The 15,869-nt window shown below is 41.1% G+C and overlaps 1 protein-coding gene and 1 long non-coding RNA gene across 5 annotated transcripts in view; one reads left to right on the plus strand and one right to left on the minus strand.

Moving 5' to 3' along the window:
• The window catches only part of hdac5 (histone deacetylase 5), a 68,804-nt gene that overhangs the window by 8,373 nt on the left and 44,562 nt on the right, over positions 1-15,869 (minus strand). For all 4 annotated transcript variants that reach the window (XM_040122191.1, XM_040122171.1, XM_040122162.1 and 1 more), the window contains 14 exons: positions 15,001-15,132; positions 14,716-14,825; positions 12,609-12,725; positions 10,978-11,089; positions 10,593-10,706; positions 10,260-10,453; positions 9,984-10,102; positions 9,658-9,853; positions 3,906-4,017; positions 1,732-1,865; positions 986-1,106; positions 556-605; positions 340-447; positions 191-246 (listed from right to left, as the gene is read on the minus strand). In XM_040122191.1, the coding sequence (XP_039978125.1) occupies positions 191-246; positions 340-447; positions 556-605; positions 986-1,106; positions 1,732-1,865; positions 3,906-4,017; positions 9,658-9,853; positions 9,984-10,102; positions 10,260-10,453; positions 10,593-10,706; positions 10,978-11,089; positions 12,609-12,725; positions 14,716-14,825; positions 15,001-15,132 (1,675 nt within the window). The remainder of the gene's footprint in view (positions 1-190; positions 247-339; positions 448-555; positions 606-985; positions 1,107-1,731; positions 1,866-3,905; positions 4,018-9,657; positions 9,854-9,983; positions 10,103-10,259; positions 10,454-10,592; positions 10,707-10,977; positions 11,090-12,608; positions 12,726-14,715; positions 14,826-15,000; positions 15,133-15,869) is intronic.
• On the plus strand, positions 180-15,196 carry LOC120786639. The gene is made up of 3 exons (XR_005706736.1): positions 180-279; positions 778-850; positions 15,030-15,196. It is a non-coding gene; the product is annotated as an uncharacterized LOC120786639 (long non-coding RNA).

Consider the following 15,869-nt stretch of genomic DNA (forward strand, 5'->3'; position numbering starts at 1 on the left):
CTGTTCTCACACACACACACACACACACACACACACACACACACACACACACACACACACACACACACACACACAAGCAAAACACACACATACGTACATAGACACAAAGGGTACAAACTGTTAGTCATCACTGAGATGTGACGTAGTGAAATATCTAGTTGTGTAACAATAATGTTGTGGGCGTAATTACATGGCAGTGGATTCCTCAGCATGGTGACCTGGTGGACGCACCACTGCGAAGCCATTCTGGTGCAAAAACAAACACAGAGCGAAGGACAGGTCAGACAAAACTTTATTTGTGAATATTGTGATTCACTTGTGAACACTTCCTCGTGTTACCTTCAGCTCCCCTGCCGCAACTCTGAAGGCCAGCTCGATGACGGAGCCAACCGCCATGCGGACCGCTGCTGACGAGTGCATCTCATTCCACACTGTGTCACTGTCCACCTGCAGGGGGCAGCACAGGGCTCAGTCCAGGGCTTACATTCTGCATAGTAATTTACAGTATAAGATAGAGACAGAGAAACAGATGGACCCCTAGAAAGATAGTCTCACCCCTATTCCTCCACAGGGAAGAACAGCGTACATCTTCTGGCTGATTGGACCTGAAACAACCAATCAGTAGCATCAGGATGCATTACAGAGAATCCACAGAGTTCATGTTTGCATGTACACACGTGCATAAACAAACACCCGTACTTGTTTAGTTATTGCCGTAAAATGTGTATGAAATGATGCATTTAATTTGTTGCCGACTTTAACTTTTCATACATACAGCAAAACTAGCTGCATTCAACCAGGACGAGTACAAGGAAAGCAAGAAATTTGTGAGGAGAAAGCACAAGCTGATGTGAGTATTGTCGTTAATACTGTAGTCACAAAAATACACTGCCGTATTATGGTATTATTTTGAGGCAATATAGCCTTCCCCTAGTTGCCACTCAGACAGACAGACAGACAAACAGACAGACAGACAAACAGCTACCCAGCAATTTCTTGTGGTCCAGTTTGTGTCGATTGAGCGGACTGGTTCCATACAGCAGAGTGTGAAACTCTGAATGAACAGACTGGATCTCATCCAGAGACGCTTTACGCCCACGAATCCTCTGTTCACACACAGACAGAGAGCAAGACTGAGTGAGGTTTTTGCATTCTTAATTTGCACATTAGGAAAGAAATAATATAATGTGATGGATTATTAGCAATTACCTCTTGTTAGCTACCAATTGTAAAAATAAAGCTTTTATACATGAGATTTGGTGTATACATACAGAGATGATGTGTTTAAGGGTGATGGAGACAGATCTTTACCCTTAATGGTGATAATAAACTGCCATGACGGCTTTAACGCCACTCACTTTCTCTGGGAGGTGAATGTAGTGTAGCAGTGTATCGCGGTGCATACTGGGATAGCTCGCACGAGAACATCTAAAATACAGCCTTGTGGGCTAAGTTCTGCTGTGAGTACAAAGGTCCTGTTTGGATGTGTGTTTTCTATGTGTGTTTTGTGGTACTTGTGTGGCTATCTTTGTACCACTGTGAGAGTAAGGACAGTTTTGAACACCCTTCAAAGGGCTGTTTGAATGTTAAGACTTGGTTTTAGGGTTCAGGTTAGAATTAGCTTTAGGTTGAGATTAGGGTAAGGGGCTAGGGAGTGCATTACGTCACCGCCTGTCCTCACAAAGACAGAAGTACAAACGTGTGTGTGTGTGTATGAGCGTGCGTGTGTACCTCGCAGCGGCCCAGCAGGCCCGTCTCCTGCAGCCTGGACCAGATGCTCTGCACTCTCCCAGCATGCTCTGGGTGGATGTGAGCGTTTCCACACACACACTGATGCTTCAGCATCAGACTATCATATACAAGCCCTGGAGTTACAGTGTGAGAGAGAAAGATGAGATTAGCATTTATCCTCAAATAAAAGTCGATACTCCAACAATACCTGAGATGTGGCCTTTACAAACAAAAGCTGGGCTCAGATGGAGGATGCATAAAGAAAAAAAAAAAAAGAAAAAGAAAAAAAAAGAATTTAATTTGTATATAGGGCGGCACGGTGCGTCAGTGGTTAGCACTGTCGCCTCACAGAAGGGGCCTATCCGGGTTTCCTCCGGCTTCCTCCCACAGTCCAAAGACATGCAGGTTAGGGTAACTGGCGACTCTAAATTGCCCGTAGGTGACTGGTTGTTTGTCTGTAAGTGTCAGCCCTGTGATAGACCGGCGACCTGTCCAGGGTGTCCCCCGCCTCTCGCCCAATGTCAGCTGGGACTGGCTCCAGCCCCCCCATGACTCTCAAAAGGATAAGTGTTGCAGTATAGCAGTAAAGCCTTAATTACCCCCGCATTTTAATGTATTTTGTAGTAACAAATAAATTCCACAAGATGTCAGTAGCTACAAGTGACATGCAGGACATTGAATTTACCATGGTATTTCTAGCAGACGTATATATGGAAAATGTGAGTTGTAAATTAAGGACAGCTTGCAGTGTCCCAACCATCAGATCCCTACATCTGGTCAGATGGAGCCTCATCAAACAGGACCCTTCACACCTTTTTATAAATTTATATCTTCTGCCATACAGATTGTCAGTAAAGACAAAAGGCTCATTACAACTGCCTCAAATAACAAGCAGACAAGGATGCTGCAAGTATTTTGCACTTTGCTACTTCTTGTACTGCCATAATTACCACATTTATCTTTTTTACTCCCCCTTTTTACTCTATGTGCCCTGTGTGATCTACTTTGCTTTGTCTAATGCTTGTGCTGGTGGCCTTGAAACTCTTAACAGCTTGAAGGAGGAGGATCGCACACAGACTTGCTCTTTTCATCGACTTCTGTTTTTATTCAGACAGCTTTCTGCTGAATCAAATCCCAATACCATACTTACTTATACTTAATACCAACCAATCATGGTTTGAATGTCACACCCCATCTGAGTGTTGTTGCTGACCAAGTGCTTCCCTTTATGGCGAGAGTTTACCATCTTCTAATGGCTGCTTCCAGCAGGATAATGCACCAGGTCACAAAAGAAAAAATTGTCTCAAACTGGTTTCATGAACAAAACAAAGAGTTCAGTGAACTTAAGCGCCCCGCCCAGTCTCCAGATCTGAATCCAGTAGAACACCTTCAGGATGTGGTACAACAGGAGACTGGCAGCATGAAAGAGCACCTGACAAATCTGCAGAAATTATGTGATGCAATCATGTCAACATGGAGCAGAATCTCAAAGGAAAGTTTCCAACATCTTGTGGAATCTTTGCCAAGAAGAACTGAGGCTGTTTTGAGAGCAAAGGGAGGCTTTAGCCAGTATTAGTATGGTGTTCCTCATAAAGTGCTCAGAGAGCGTATTTTTCTGGACTACATCAGCCATATGTTTTAGATTTTACAGCATATTTTTCAGGGTTCAAACAGAAGCTAAGTTGGTGTTTAAAAATTCTGACCCACTCAACTTTAATGATGTGGAGCTCATTTTAATACAGGTTTTCAGTTAAAATTTCCTGCAGACGTTTCACAATAAAATCATTTACCGCTGCTCAGTAATGCTGTTCCCTGAACCTCAGGAGCGCTTTTTAAGTGAAACACATCTGAGAAATGTGGAGTTAGTATTAACAGAGAAGAGCAGCAACACAACAAATAAACACCTCAAAATGAAGTGATAACTCACAACAATAATGAGGGCTCTAACTTGAACATAATCAAAAATTATAAAACAGGAAACACTACTTTAAAATTTATGATATTTCATTCAGTTCACTTAGTTCCTCTGAACCATCAGTCAGAGAGTCAGCTCTCCGTTGCTAAGCAACAAGAATCGTAGCTTACAGCAGGAGGACTGACACCACTGCTATCAAACTCTAATCCAATCACAAACCAGATGTGGGTACACACACACACACCCACACACGACTGACCAGTAGTAAAGAGGTGTTTGATGGGATTGACAGTGGCTGCAGGGGAGGACTGCGCTCTTCCCAGAGGTTTGTGGGGCAATGAGGACTGGAACACGCCCAACTGCTGCAATGCCTAATGAGAAGGGGAAGAGAGACAGAGGAGGAGAGAAAGTTAGGATTCATAGCAGAAGAATGAATGAGAGATCAGTCCATTCACTGCAATGATGGAGTGCATGTGTGTGTGTTTGTGCATAAAACAGGACAGCATGCTTAACACCAACACTGCTCCTGTCTCTCTCCCTGTCGTAACACCCGCACACACACCGGAATTACTATTATTCTAAAAACGGTTTCATTCATAAAAATCAGGGTTAAACCCAAGAGTATAGAAACATGCTATATACATTAAGACTAACATATTGATTGATTTTATAGAATTAAATTGATTGATTGATTGATTGACTGTTTGAAAAAAAAAAAAAAACTACACTTTTTATAAAGATGATAACGGCTATTACAGTCCTGTGTTTGGTTTTCTTGACACTCTGACTGACTGTCCTGAAATTTCACTGATCATCAGCCTCCACAGAGTGTGTGTGTGTGTGTGTGTGTGTGTGTGTGTGTGTGTGTGTGTGTGTGTGTGGGTGATTTTTTTAAGCTTTGTGTAAGCATTGCAGACACACATGTTCTACAGAGTCTATATATAGGGAGTGTTGCTGTGCTCCCTCCTGCAAACTGGGTGACTCATCATGTGTGGGTGGACGCTAAAACACACACTTGTAGGTATACAGACATACAGGAACACACACACAGCAGTGACTCCAGTGGTTGAGTCACCGGCTGGTGATGTCACTGCAACGTCAACAATTGTGTGTGTGAGGTGTGTCAAGTCTCTCGGCTTAGGTTCGCCTGAACACCGACAAGGCTCTCATTTATGTGTGTGTTTGTTTGTACTTGAAACTTTCAATCTTTGCGAGGACCTTATGGAGTGAGGACATTTTGGGAAAGCGAGGATATTTGGTCCGGTCCTCATGTCTTGAAAGGGTTGTGTGAGGGTTAAGACTTGGTTTTAGGGTTCAGATTAGGGTTGGGGTAAGGGTTTGAGTCAGGCATTTAGTAGTGATGGTTGAAGTTAGGGTAAGGGGCTAGGGAATGCATTATGTCAATGAGCGTCCTCACAAAGATAGAAGTACAAGTATGTATAAATATACATATATATGAATTAAGTGTTGTGCAATTTATATTCAAATCCCACCATTTTCTGTTTCTGTAAAATGTCAAAGCTTTCTTCTGATGACTCATCCTGTACTTGAGTGCTTCTACCCAGTTAAATTTTACAGTGATCCATTCAACCCTTCCTTCAAATCAAAGCCGCTTTTTCAGCAAGCGCTAAACACCACCCACAGTGAAACGGGTCAGAGGTGGTGCTTGTATTGAGTGTGACGAGGCAGAAGAAAAAAAGATAAATGAAAAAAGATTTAAAGTGTGTGGGTTAGGGCTGAAAGCCAATATATGACCATTCCTACTGATGTTTAAGACCTGACACACAAAGCTAACCCCAAGGAGCTAGCATTAACTAAGCCGGAGTGCTGCGTTCCTTCACATCTTCTGTTAAATGTGGCACTTATACTGAAAAGACCATAGCCAAAGTTCAGCTGACCACCACCACAAATATAACACTTCAGATAAACCATTTATTTACTATGCTTTCTGCTCACAGGACATCTGAGGAACCATTACAAGACATATGCTATGGAGGTTACTTAAAACATTTGTGCAGATGTTAACAGAACATCAGATGGAATGGAATTACTTTACACTGTTTGAAAACTGTACTAAAGTTAAAGCAGCTTTTATCGATTTTTTTGGCAACCTGGGGGCAGTGTAACAAACTGAAAAAAAAAAAAAAAAAAAAAGACTTACATATTATTATACCTTATGAGGTTGTTATGGCAAACAATTATATGTTAAAACATCCAGCAGAAGCTGAGCAACATTAGCATTTATTTCGAGTTGTGTCTTTGGTGATGTCACATTTTCATTCACCCCATTGCTCTGGTTGGGTCTTCACAACTCCTTAGGGGAAATATCTGGTTCTTTAGCTGCTAAATGGTTCACTTTGCTCACCAGCCAATAGCTTACTCTCACTACCTGCTGTTTTTGTGCAGAGCAGGTAGTGGACTACTAAAGACTAAAGACTGATGAAAGCTGTGAGAGTGAACCAAAACAGTAGAGTTGCGAGCTGTATAGGGGAACTGAAGAGCTGGGTGAGTTTGTCACTAAGAACAACGCCTTTCACCTTTCATTCATTTTTTAAATAATATGTTATAATATGTATAATATGCCGTCAATAGAATATGTTGATACAATATATATTGGTGCAACCTGTTTATGTCATGTTTATTGACATTACAGGTTATGATGGCAACAGCCCTTATGATAAATGAAAATATAGGTCAGACTTTGTTTTAATTGGTAGATACGTCCAACACGTTTAGTCTGTTCTAATGTATATTCTCCAATGAGGCCTAGAAGCTGTGCAGCATTGTTTGCTATGCTTAATACTTTGGATTTTTGTCTGGCCAATCTTTAAATAGCAATAGACGGGAGTGGAAGCGCTGCGATTTTAAATGAAGTAGCTAGTAACTTGGTGTTTACTTAATCAGTTCTTTTAATTCCACATATAATCAGATTTTGTCATGAACATTGGTCACATCAGTGGTTAAAAAGGGGTTTTGTTATAGAAAAAGACTACTGTATTTTAACAATTAACTGACTATTGATTGTTAACATGGTCAACTATGGATTGAGGAAATTGCTTAAAATTTGCATCCCTAATATCTGCTCTACAAATCATGTCATTCAAAAGGTAGAATTTTATATTCTATATTTCTTTATATTTATCTGTACATTAACTAGTTGAATTGTGTTGGTCCTCTGTCAATGTAGAGGAAGAATTTTTTTATGGGCATAGATTTGCGTCTATATTATTTGTATTGACAATTAGTGCATAAATGTGTAATCTGTAAATATGGTAAATATGTATCTGTAAAACCCCTTCCACAAATATAAAAAACAGATTTGAAAACTCACAACTTCCACAAATAAAAACAAGACTAAGTCAAAACGTAGGATGTGGCTGGACCACCCTTTATCTGTTTGCTTCTCTCCTACTCTCTGTGCTCACATATAAAGTAATTTAATGCAGCTGAGTTCCCAATAAAGCTGTTCTCATTTACATGTTCTTCTGTTTCTGTTGTCAGACAACGGTTATAAAAGAATAGAGACTGAAACGTGGCCCGTTAAGACAACATGTTAACCAGCAGTCACTTCCAAGACATTTCCAAGCTGCTGCTCTGCTGTGCTGCTAAAATCCTGATTTTATAACCACAACATCGTCTGAAAGAATCACCAGACACATGAGTTAAAAACAACGGCTGTGCTGTGATTTCAGGTATATTTACCTGTAAAATGATCAGTCAGAGAGAAAGTTAGAAGCTCATTCACGTCTATGCAGCTGCCGTGTGGTCAGTTGAATGAGATGCATAGAGAGGTGTGTCTGTGGAGGGAAAGCCTGACTTCGAGCTCGCAGGGGCAATGCTTTCGACTCTCTTCTACGGAAAGTAGCTGAGGTTTGTCCCAAAAGTAGTGATATTTGTCACTTGTTGCCTTGGTGAAGAAAACTCGCTAAAAGGTTCTGAAAATTTGGTAAATCTAGAGATAAAGGCTCTAAATTATCAACACTGCCTGTAAACGCCCCCTGATGACAACATAGAAAACTGTTGCCAATTTATTTTGAAATAGCAGTGGCCAATGGTGGAACGTCAGCATTCAGTCAGTCAGTCAGTCATGGACATTTGCGTTATTGGGCTGACCCCGCTGTTGCGGTCCAGCCAAAAATATCTGTGAATACATTCAATTAACTCACAAATCAAATAAAAGCATTTGTGAATATCTTCCTTAAATTTACAACCCTCAAACAGGCATTTGTGAATCAAAAAGGCATTTGTGGATCTCAATACTCAGTCGTGGATTTGCATTTTACACACAGTTCTGAGACAAATTTTCCAACAGCTGAAGGAAAATCCACTTGTACCACTGAGCCATCTTTTGTGTATTTGCAGATACTTTTTGTATTTGCAAGGTAATTTTGTGAGTTTAAAAATCTTTTTTTTGTATTTGTGGAGGTGTTTTCAAAGAATTTCTCCCATACCAAAAATTCAGGAAAACAAGGGCAGGTTATCCGGGTCAGTACAACGGAAATGTGAAATGAACAGACTGTGGAATCAACTACATAAAATGGCAGAGGAAAGAATAAATAGGAAGGGGTTTATGTGGAATAAATCACAGTCACAGGTCTCCACTGACAAAAAGAGCTTTACTCAATCTCTGACAAGGCTGATATGCTGTATATATGAAGAAAACATTTGTGTTGAATTGTGCAACTCAATTAAAAGTAAAGTTTTGGTTAGATCAGAGTGCTTCAGCAGTCCACACTCGATGTCCACACATAGTACAAGATCACTACGGAAACTACATGCACACTACCAACTGGTCAACGTTCCACATTGTTAGGCATATGACATCATATGAGCTGGTTATTCAAGCACACTAGGTCTCGTCTGTGATGGGAAAATACACTTCAAATATTGGTAAATTAAACGCATGTACTTGTCATTGAGAGCAGGTAATAGAGATGTTATGCAATGAGCTCACCAAAGCATAATGTGGTGTTGTCTCTGAAAGAGCAGAACAATAAGAGAAAACCCAAAATGAATACTCAAGAGTGATAGACAAATGCACTGCAGGTCAGGATTTCTACGTGTGAAAACAACTGAGCAAAGGTGAAAAACACCTGAAGCCATCTCAGCTTTGGACTGAAGTAACGGGCCAACCATTAGCTGTGATGAGTCAGATAGCTAAAACACAGCAATAACTGCAACACAGCAAACAAAGTGAGACAGAAAACAGCAGGAGGTCGGCTGAGGATGCATTTGTGTGATTCATCCCTCTGTGGGATGATGCTGTGTAACAAAAATGTCATGAGTTTAAGACTCACTTGGGACCATAAAGCACACACCCCCACATCAGGGATCAGATGAACTCAAGTACCCTTTAATCAACCCCATCCATCATGTTCTAAATGTGTTTATTCAAACGGATTTTAAAGTAGACGTTAAGTAACACTACAAGTGTATCATCACTATCATTTCAAGTGTTTATCCATCACTTTACCTAAGTTTTCAAACTGTTTAAACGTTACATTTACCCTTTTATTGAACTATTTAAAACGATTATACATTATTTTTAGCTAACTATTTCAACTTCTCTGCTAGCTTACTAACTGGTGCCATGCACTCTCAACAGAATTATGTGGCTTTGATGTGTTACAACTGACTCAGATTGGTGGAAAACCATGTACTCTACAGCCTACAGTAAGCTAGGAGCTTACAGTTAGCTCCTAGCTTACTGGTTATTGTGACAAGAAATTTCCATCAGTTTGTAATCCTATCAGGATGGTTGGCTTTCCTCTAAACACATATTAAGTGGATTTTTTTTTTGGCCAAATCATAATTTCTCTCTTTTCCAAATTAGTTGTACTACTTTACAATCTTTCCATGTAAGCCCTGGCTGCAAATCACTGTCACAGCATACAAGCGGATGGGGAGAGTGTGTGGAGCTTCTGAGAAACACTGTGACTTTTTGATGTGAAAACGGCAGATTGCAGCACGTTCAGTCTCTACAGAGAGAAGCATTGAGTTTACACACACACCTGCATGTAGCTCCCCCTCTCCTCTTCATCACCCTCCCTCAGCTGGATGACTTCTTCATCCTCTTCGTCTTCGTCCAGCTCACTCTCGGTACTCTCCCCTTTCACGTGCATGCCCTCATGCTCCTCCTCACCCTTCAAGTGCACACCCAGTCGCTCAGAGGGGGGTGTGCTGTCGTCGGACCCCTCCTTCTGAAGCCTGAGGGGTCAAAATATTAGGACAGACTTACAAACAACATTAAGGAATTAACAATTACGTATAGAAAAAGATAAAGATGAAGATTAATCAATCATCAATACTGACAGATTGGTTATCAGAAATGCCACACCTGTGAGGGCATGTCCCTCCATCATCCTCCTGCATGTCATTGGTCTCTGTTAGCTCCTCCTCTGTCTCCTCTGGGTGGGTGGGTGGCGGCCTTGGGAGTTCAGCCCCCTTTGATAACATCTATATACACAAGGTAATGTTGGTATATGAACATGTGCACTTGTAAATGTGTGTGTGTGTGTGTGTGTGTGTGTGTGTGTGTGTGTGTGTGTGTGTGTGTGTGTGTGTGTGTGTGTGTGTGTGTGTGTTTGTGTGTGTGTGTGAGAACATTGTGTACCTTGTAGTGTTTCTCCAGGAAGTGCTGGTGTTGTTGCTGAACCACCAGCTGCTGCAGGGCTTGGGGGGACTGGGGCAAAGGTGCACTCTGGGTACGAGCCAATGGCCGATGGCGAGGCAGCTTGTTGACTGCCCGCATGCCACTGGACACGCCTCTCTCTGCTGTAACAAGCGGCGACTGACTATACATGGGGACTGAGTGGTCAAGGGACATAGCAAAAAGACAATGAGTTGGACACTATGGGTGGACGTTGCTGTTAGCAATGGACTTCACTGTACTGTGCGTTTGTGAGTGTGTGTGTGTGTGTGTGTGTGTGTGTGTGTGTGTGTGTACCAGCTAGCATAGCAGTCTGTTGTCTGGCCTGCTCCAGTAGTAGTACATGTTGCAATAATGAGGAATGGGCAGAATGAGAGCTGGGCGGCGGAGTCTCCACATCGTGCCCCACCCCTACAAAGAAACAGTTTTTAATCTTTAAAAGCTCCAAAAAATTTCAAAACTAATTCAAAAGAAATTCTGTCTTTTGTGTTCCCCATACATATACATATATATACACATATTCACACACACACAGACACACACACACACACACACACACACACACACACACACACACACACACACACACACACACAAGCACACACACATATAATTAATAATACTACAATGTAATAATTAAAGCAGGATAGCTCGTCAAATTATGAACTATTGAACAGCTTACCTGCAGGCAGAGAGGATGTGGAGAGAAACTTCCCCGTAAGAGCGCCGCCCCCTCGCAGTGACTGGATGGCTTGACGCTCGGCCTCTTGCTGGGTAGACAGCTTTTGGGGGGCCTGGGGGGGGGGTTACAATGGTTACCGCAGACCACACAAACACCTGTGTGACAATTTCTATGTTCGCCAAAGTGGTAACTGCAGGTCATGTGATACCCTTGGTCCCAGGTTGTCATCATAAAGTAAGTAAGTGAAAATAAGTGTGGAGTAACTTTTAAAAGGATTCTTTGAATTATCATATTGCAAATTATTATATCCAATATATTAAATATATCCTGGAAGAGCATTATGAAGATATAATTTACATGTCATCGGTATGTGCGAGAAAGACACTAATTTACGTGCATTATGAGCACCTGACAGATTCACAGGGAATACAGTTGTAAGATAGAACTGAACCTCCAATTGACCGTTTGCTAAAACCCCGTCCCCAAACAATAATTCTCCAATTTTCCACAGTAGAAACCAAGTGTTACTTCCAAGGCCAAGGAGCATATCATTAACTAACTACATTAGTGTGTGTAGTAAAAAAAAAAAAGCCCAGTTTAACTTACCCTTTGTGGGAGCAAAGATGCAATTACATCAGTGTGTACTGTAACAATAGCGGCTCTGTCCTGTTTATTATTTATATTGGGCAGTTTACACTCCAGCAACTCCGGCCAAACTTAAATTAGACAGCTTTTAATTGACAAAAGGCATCGGTTATTCCTCATCTTCAAATTCATTTCCAAGTAAAGCATACAGATTGAACATTCAAACATTAAAGTATGAATCTAACCACTATCTTGCTTGTTGAAGTACATTTTTCTGTAAGCATCCAAAAAATCCAGTTATGATAGAATGAATACCATTTTGATTACATTTTTAAAAAAAGAAATACCACACTGTTATACTAGGAAAAATAAAGTCTACACTGCAATGCTGCTCCTTGTTTCCAAGTCTTCCACATGGGTCATTAGCTGGGCAGGATACTGACTTTTTGCCTGGGACATGTCACGTTAGCCTCAGTCTTTAGCACCCTATCATTTATGTAGCCATCAAAGTGCGTATTATAGACCTTTTTACGAGGTTCACCTTTTAAGACAAATCAAATGGAAACATTAGAAAGTCAACTGGAGACAAGGTTTCAGCCAACTCATGGAGTTTAGTTTTAGCATTAGCTGACATTAGCTAGCTATAGTCATCACCTCAGCTGACAAAATGCACAGTAATGGGCTAAAAATGAGAAGCCTGCTTTGTGTACTTCTGTGTGAAATACCATAATTATATATAATCGTTTTGTTTAAAAAATTACTGAACATTTTGAGTAGTAAATCTGCCACCATTATCACTGCATATGAGTTACTAGAATCTAAAACTTGTCAGGTGTTGCAACAGTAACTCAGGGGTACGGGGTTAGCGAACGGTCCAATAGTGCAGTACTGCTGCCCAGCCATGCCCACTGACCCCGCGACAGAATAAAACCAGTAACCACGACTGATCCCTCTGCGAATTGGGTAAAACTCATTACTACTGCTCGTGATAGTTTTCTATAGGAGCTGGTGCTGGCTTTTGTACAGTACGTGTTTGTCTGACCAACCGTGATGTGGGTGTTCGCAGGGAGCCCCAGGGAGATATTTGGCAGGGAGGGCGAGGTATAGAGACTCAGAGGACTCAACGTCCCATCAGCCCCCAGCGTTTGATGGAGAGATCTCAGCTGCAGACAGACAGACGCAAGGGCAGACTGGTTAGTTTTTGGTGTCTTTCTCTGTGGAATCTTTGCAATAGTTGACAGGGTGGTCTGATGGTTACACTGTAGATTGATCCAGGTTGCTATGGTAACTACTGTTTTTAACATTTGCCGTTATCACTGCCTAACATCCTCCCTCTCAAATCAAGTCATTCCGCTCTCTGAATCCTCTTCCTGGTGCTGCGTTCTTTGGGCCCTGATTGTATGTATATTTAATAAGCATCTGATGAGCCTATCAAATACCTCTGCCAGTAACCAAAACTGTCCTGCTGTTTCTTCCCACTTCGTGTTCACACTCCACTTCAGACTTCAGTCCTTAAACAGAAGCTAACCTGCAGTTACTGGGATGAATGGTGATGCTTGCGAGTCAAAATTTACAAGCTTCATCACCCACGTCGATAAAGAGGCATTTCTGTGCAGCGACACAAAAACGCGGTCCTCCAACAAGAAGACGGCAACAACAACTGTATATTTCACTGCACTTAAATAAGCAAAGGATTACATTTGTTAAATGACCACTCAAATTCAGTATGAGTCTTGTTAGCTTTGAGGCTTACTACTTGCTCACTGGACATCAATCCATGAGGCTCTCTTAAGGAAGTATTTGATACCGTTGGGCCCAGTATTTTAGCCACATTCAACACCACCCTAGTCAAAGGTTATGTCCCATCCTCCTTCAAGCATGCCATCACACAACCTTTAATCAAAAAACCAAACCTAGAACCCAGTGCATTTAACAACTTTCTGCCGATCTCAATTTACCTATAGTCTTTGAAAGTTTTCCCCTCTCACAACATATTCCTTTTTTAGATCAACATTTTATCAAATTACAAATTGCAGCTGGGTTTCATGATTCACCACAGTAGTGAGTCAGCTCGGCCAGGACTAAGGTAAGGTTGGTCTCAAGCGTGTAGTAGGCATTCAGGGTAAGGCCTTGGAGTGTTTTTTTTTAATTTTTTTTTTTTTTTATATGCTTCTGCTGGGATCTGTTTTTAGAAAAATATATAACATTCTTATCACTTATAGTTGCTTCACTGATGACATGCAGTTATATTTCCCCTTAAAACTATGCAAAACACATGGTCTTCAGTATCTTCTAAGCTGGCTTAAAGAATTCAAATGCTGAACGGCCAAAACTTTTTTCAGGTTTTCTTGAGCCTCAGTCTTCAAATGTCGGTACACATGTGAGAACTCTGGGTGTCATTTTTGATTCTGTCTTTAAATTTAATACAAAAATTTTAATTTTTTATGTTTTTTACATTATACACTGAAATTTAATTAAACACACGCAAATAGACAAAACACAAGCAAATGAAGAAAGCATCTTCATCATTTTGACAACATAACCAAATACAGAAACCTGTGACTAAAACAGTAAATCACAACCAATTATAGAATCGCACTGCAAAAACCAGAAACACAACCAATTACAGAAACGCTTCAAGTCACACTGAACATAACAGGAAAGAGTTACAGACCCTCAGATCCTCTGATAAATTGGTCCTCTCCATTACCATTACATGTTACCCAGTTGAAGACCAAAGGTGATCAAGCGTTTTCCATTGCTGCCTCCGGACACTGGAACAGTTTACCCCTCACTGTCAGGTCTTTCCCATCTATCACTACTTTTAAATCCCGTCATAAGACCCACCTTTTTAAAACTGCCTTTGAGTCCCTTTGTTTATTAATATAACTACAAAATTGCTTCAGTTTTGTGTGATACAGTTATTTACCTTTTTTTCTGCTCTGTTCTGCACTTGTTTTTTAAATGTGCACTACACATAAACTGACTTGCCTTTTCTTAAACCACAATGAACTGTAGGTGGCAAGCTCGAGCTGTGTGTACAGTATGAGGAAATGAATGGATGACTGTGGAAATGAAAACAACGCCTGTACTGCATGGTTCAGTGAATATAACTCATTTCAGAATAAAACCTCTGTGCGGTTGTGTGTATACCTCAGTCTGTATGTTAGGGACCGAACCCGTGTTGCCATTGGCAATAGCTGTATTGGAACTGTTGGGACTGCTGGGACCTGAACCTGGAGCGCTGTTACAGAGAGAGGAGACTGGTCGAGGGACACAAGCACATAGAGAAAGAAAGAGAGCATTCATTTTCAAGTTAATTAATAAAACATCTATTTTAGTATTAAAAAATTATTTAGAGTGAGGCAATGTGTGAAATGCCTCTGTTTTGACTAAAAACTTGTCGCAAAAGTATGTACAGCATGTATGTGTGCTCACCTGATATCTCTATGGCTCTCTTCTTAAAGGTGCTGATGACAGTGCCATCCTTCCTGCGGAGAAGTGGAGAGCTCCGCCTCTCTGCCACCTTCTGCTTCAACCGCGAACGCACCTTCAGGTTAGGCTCTGAGACTGGACAAGAGACCCAGAGAGAGAGGGGAATGAAAACCCGCCAAGCTTGGAGCAAAAAAAAAAAAAAAAAAAATCAATGATCACTTGAACCCTACTGTGTTATATTACAGCCTGTTTTTAATACAGGTGAAAGAAGAAAATACATTTTTATGTCAATGTAGTTGCTGGTGTGTATTGTCGTTTTGCCTTTTTCAACTTGTGATCTTGTGATGTCACTTTTACGTCTGATTTTCATATAATTAGCTTTTTTGCATCTTATATGTTTCATTGTGAAGTGCAGCGTTTTGTTTTGGCAGAGTATTTAATTGAGGTGCCTGGTGATTTGCCAGCAGGAGACTGCTGCAATCCTATATTTCATTTAGGCTGGCTGCACCTATTGGCTGGCTAGTCTAATTGCTGAATGAGCAGCTATAGTAGGAGTATTTTAAGGTAACTTCAGTCTAAAAGTTGGGGTAAAGAGCAAGGAGCAGAAAAAGTAAATGAACATCCACATCTTATACTGCCTAAACAGTCTCTGGATCCTGGAAAACCTGGATGTTATGTCACTGCTTAGCCTTTGACAATGTGGCATCAGGGCAGCCCCTGACAGATCTGACTGGGCAAGACTTGGGCATGGGCATGAAGGGACTGTGCACAAGTAGGAAAAATTGTAGTATTTTAAATGTATGCTATGAATCCTTCCATTTCCATTATCATTTGTGTTAGGTTGCAGGGGCCTGAATACAGTATCCCAGGAC

This window comes from Xiphias gladius, chromosome 3 (genome assembly GCF_016859285.1).
Source record: "Xiphias gladius isolate SHS-SW01 ecotype Sanya breed wild chromosome 3, ASM1685928v1, whole genome shotgun sequence".
Taxonomy (NCBI): Eukaryota; Metazoa; Chordata; class Actinopteri; order Istiophoriformes; family Xiphiidae; genus Xiphias; species Xiphias gladius.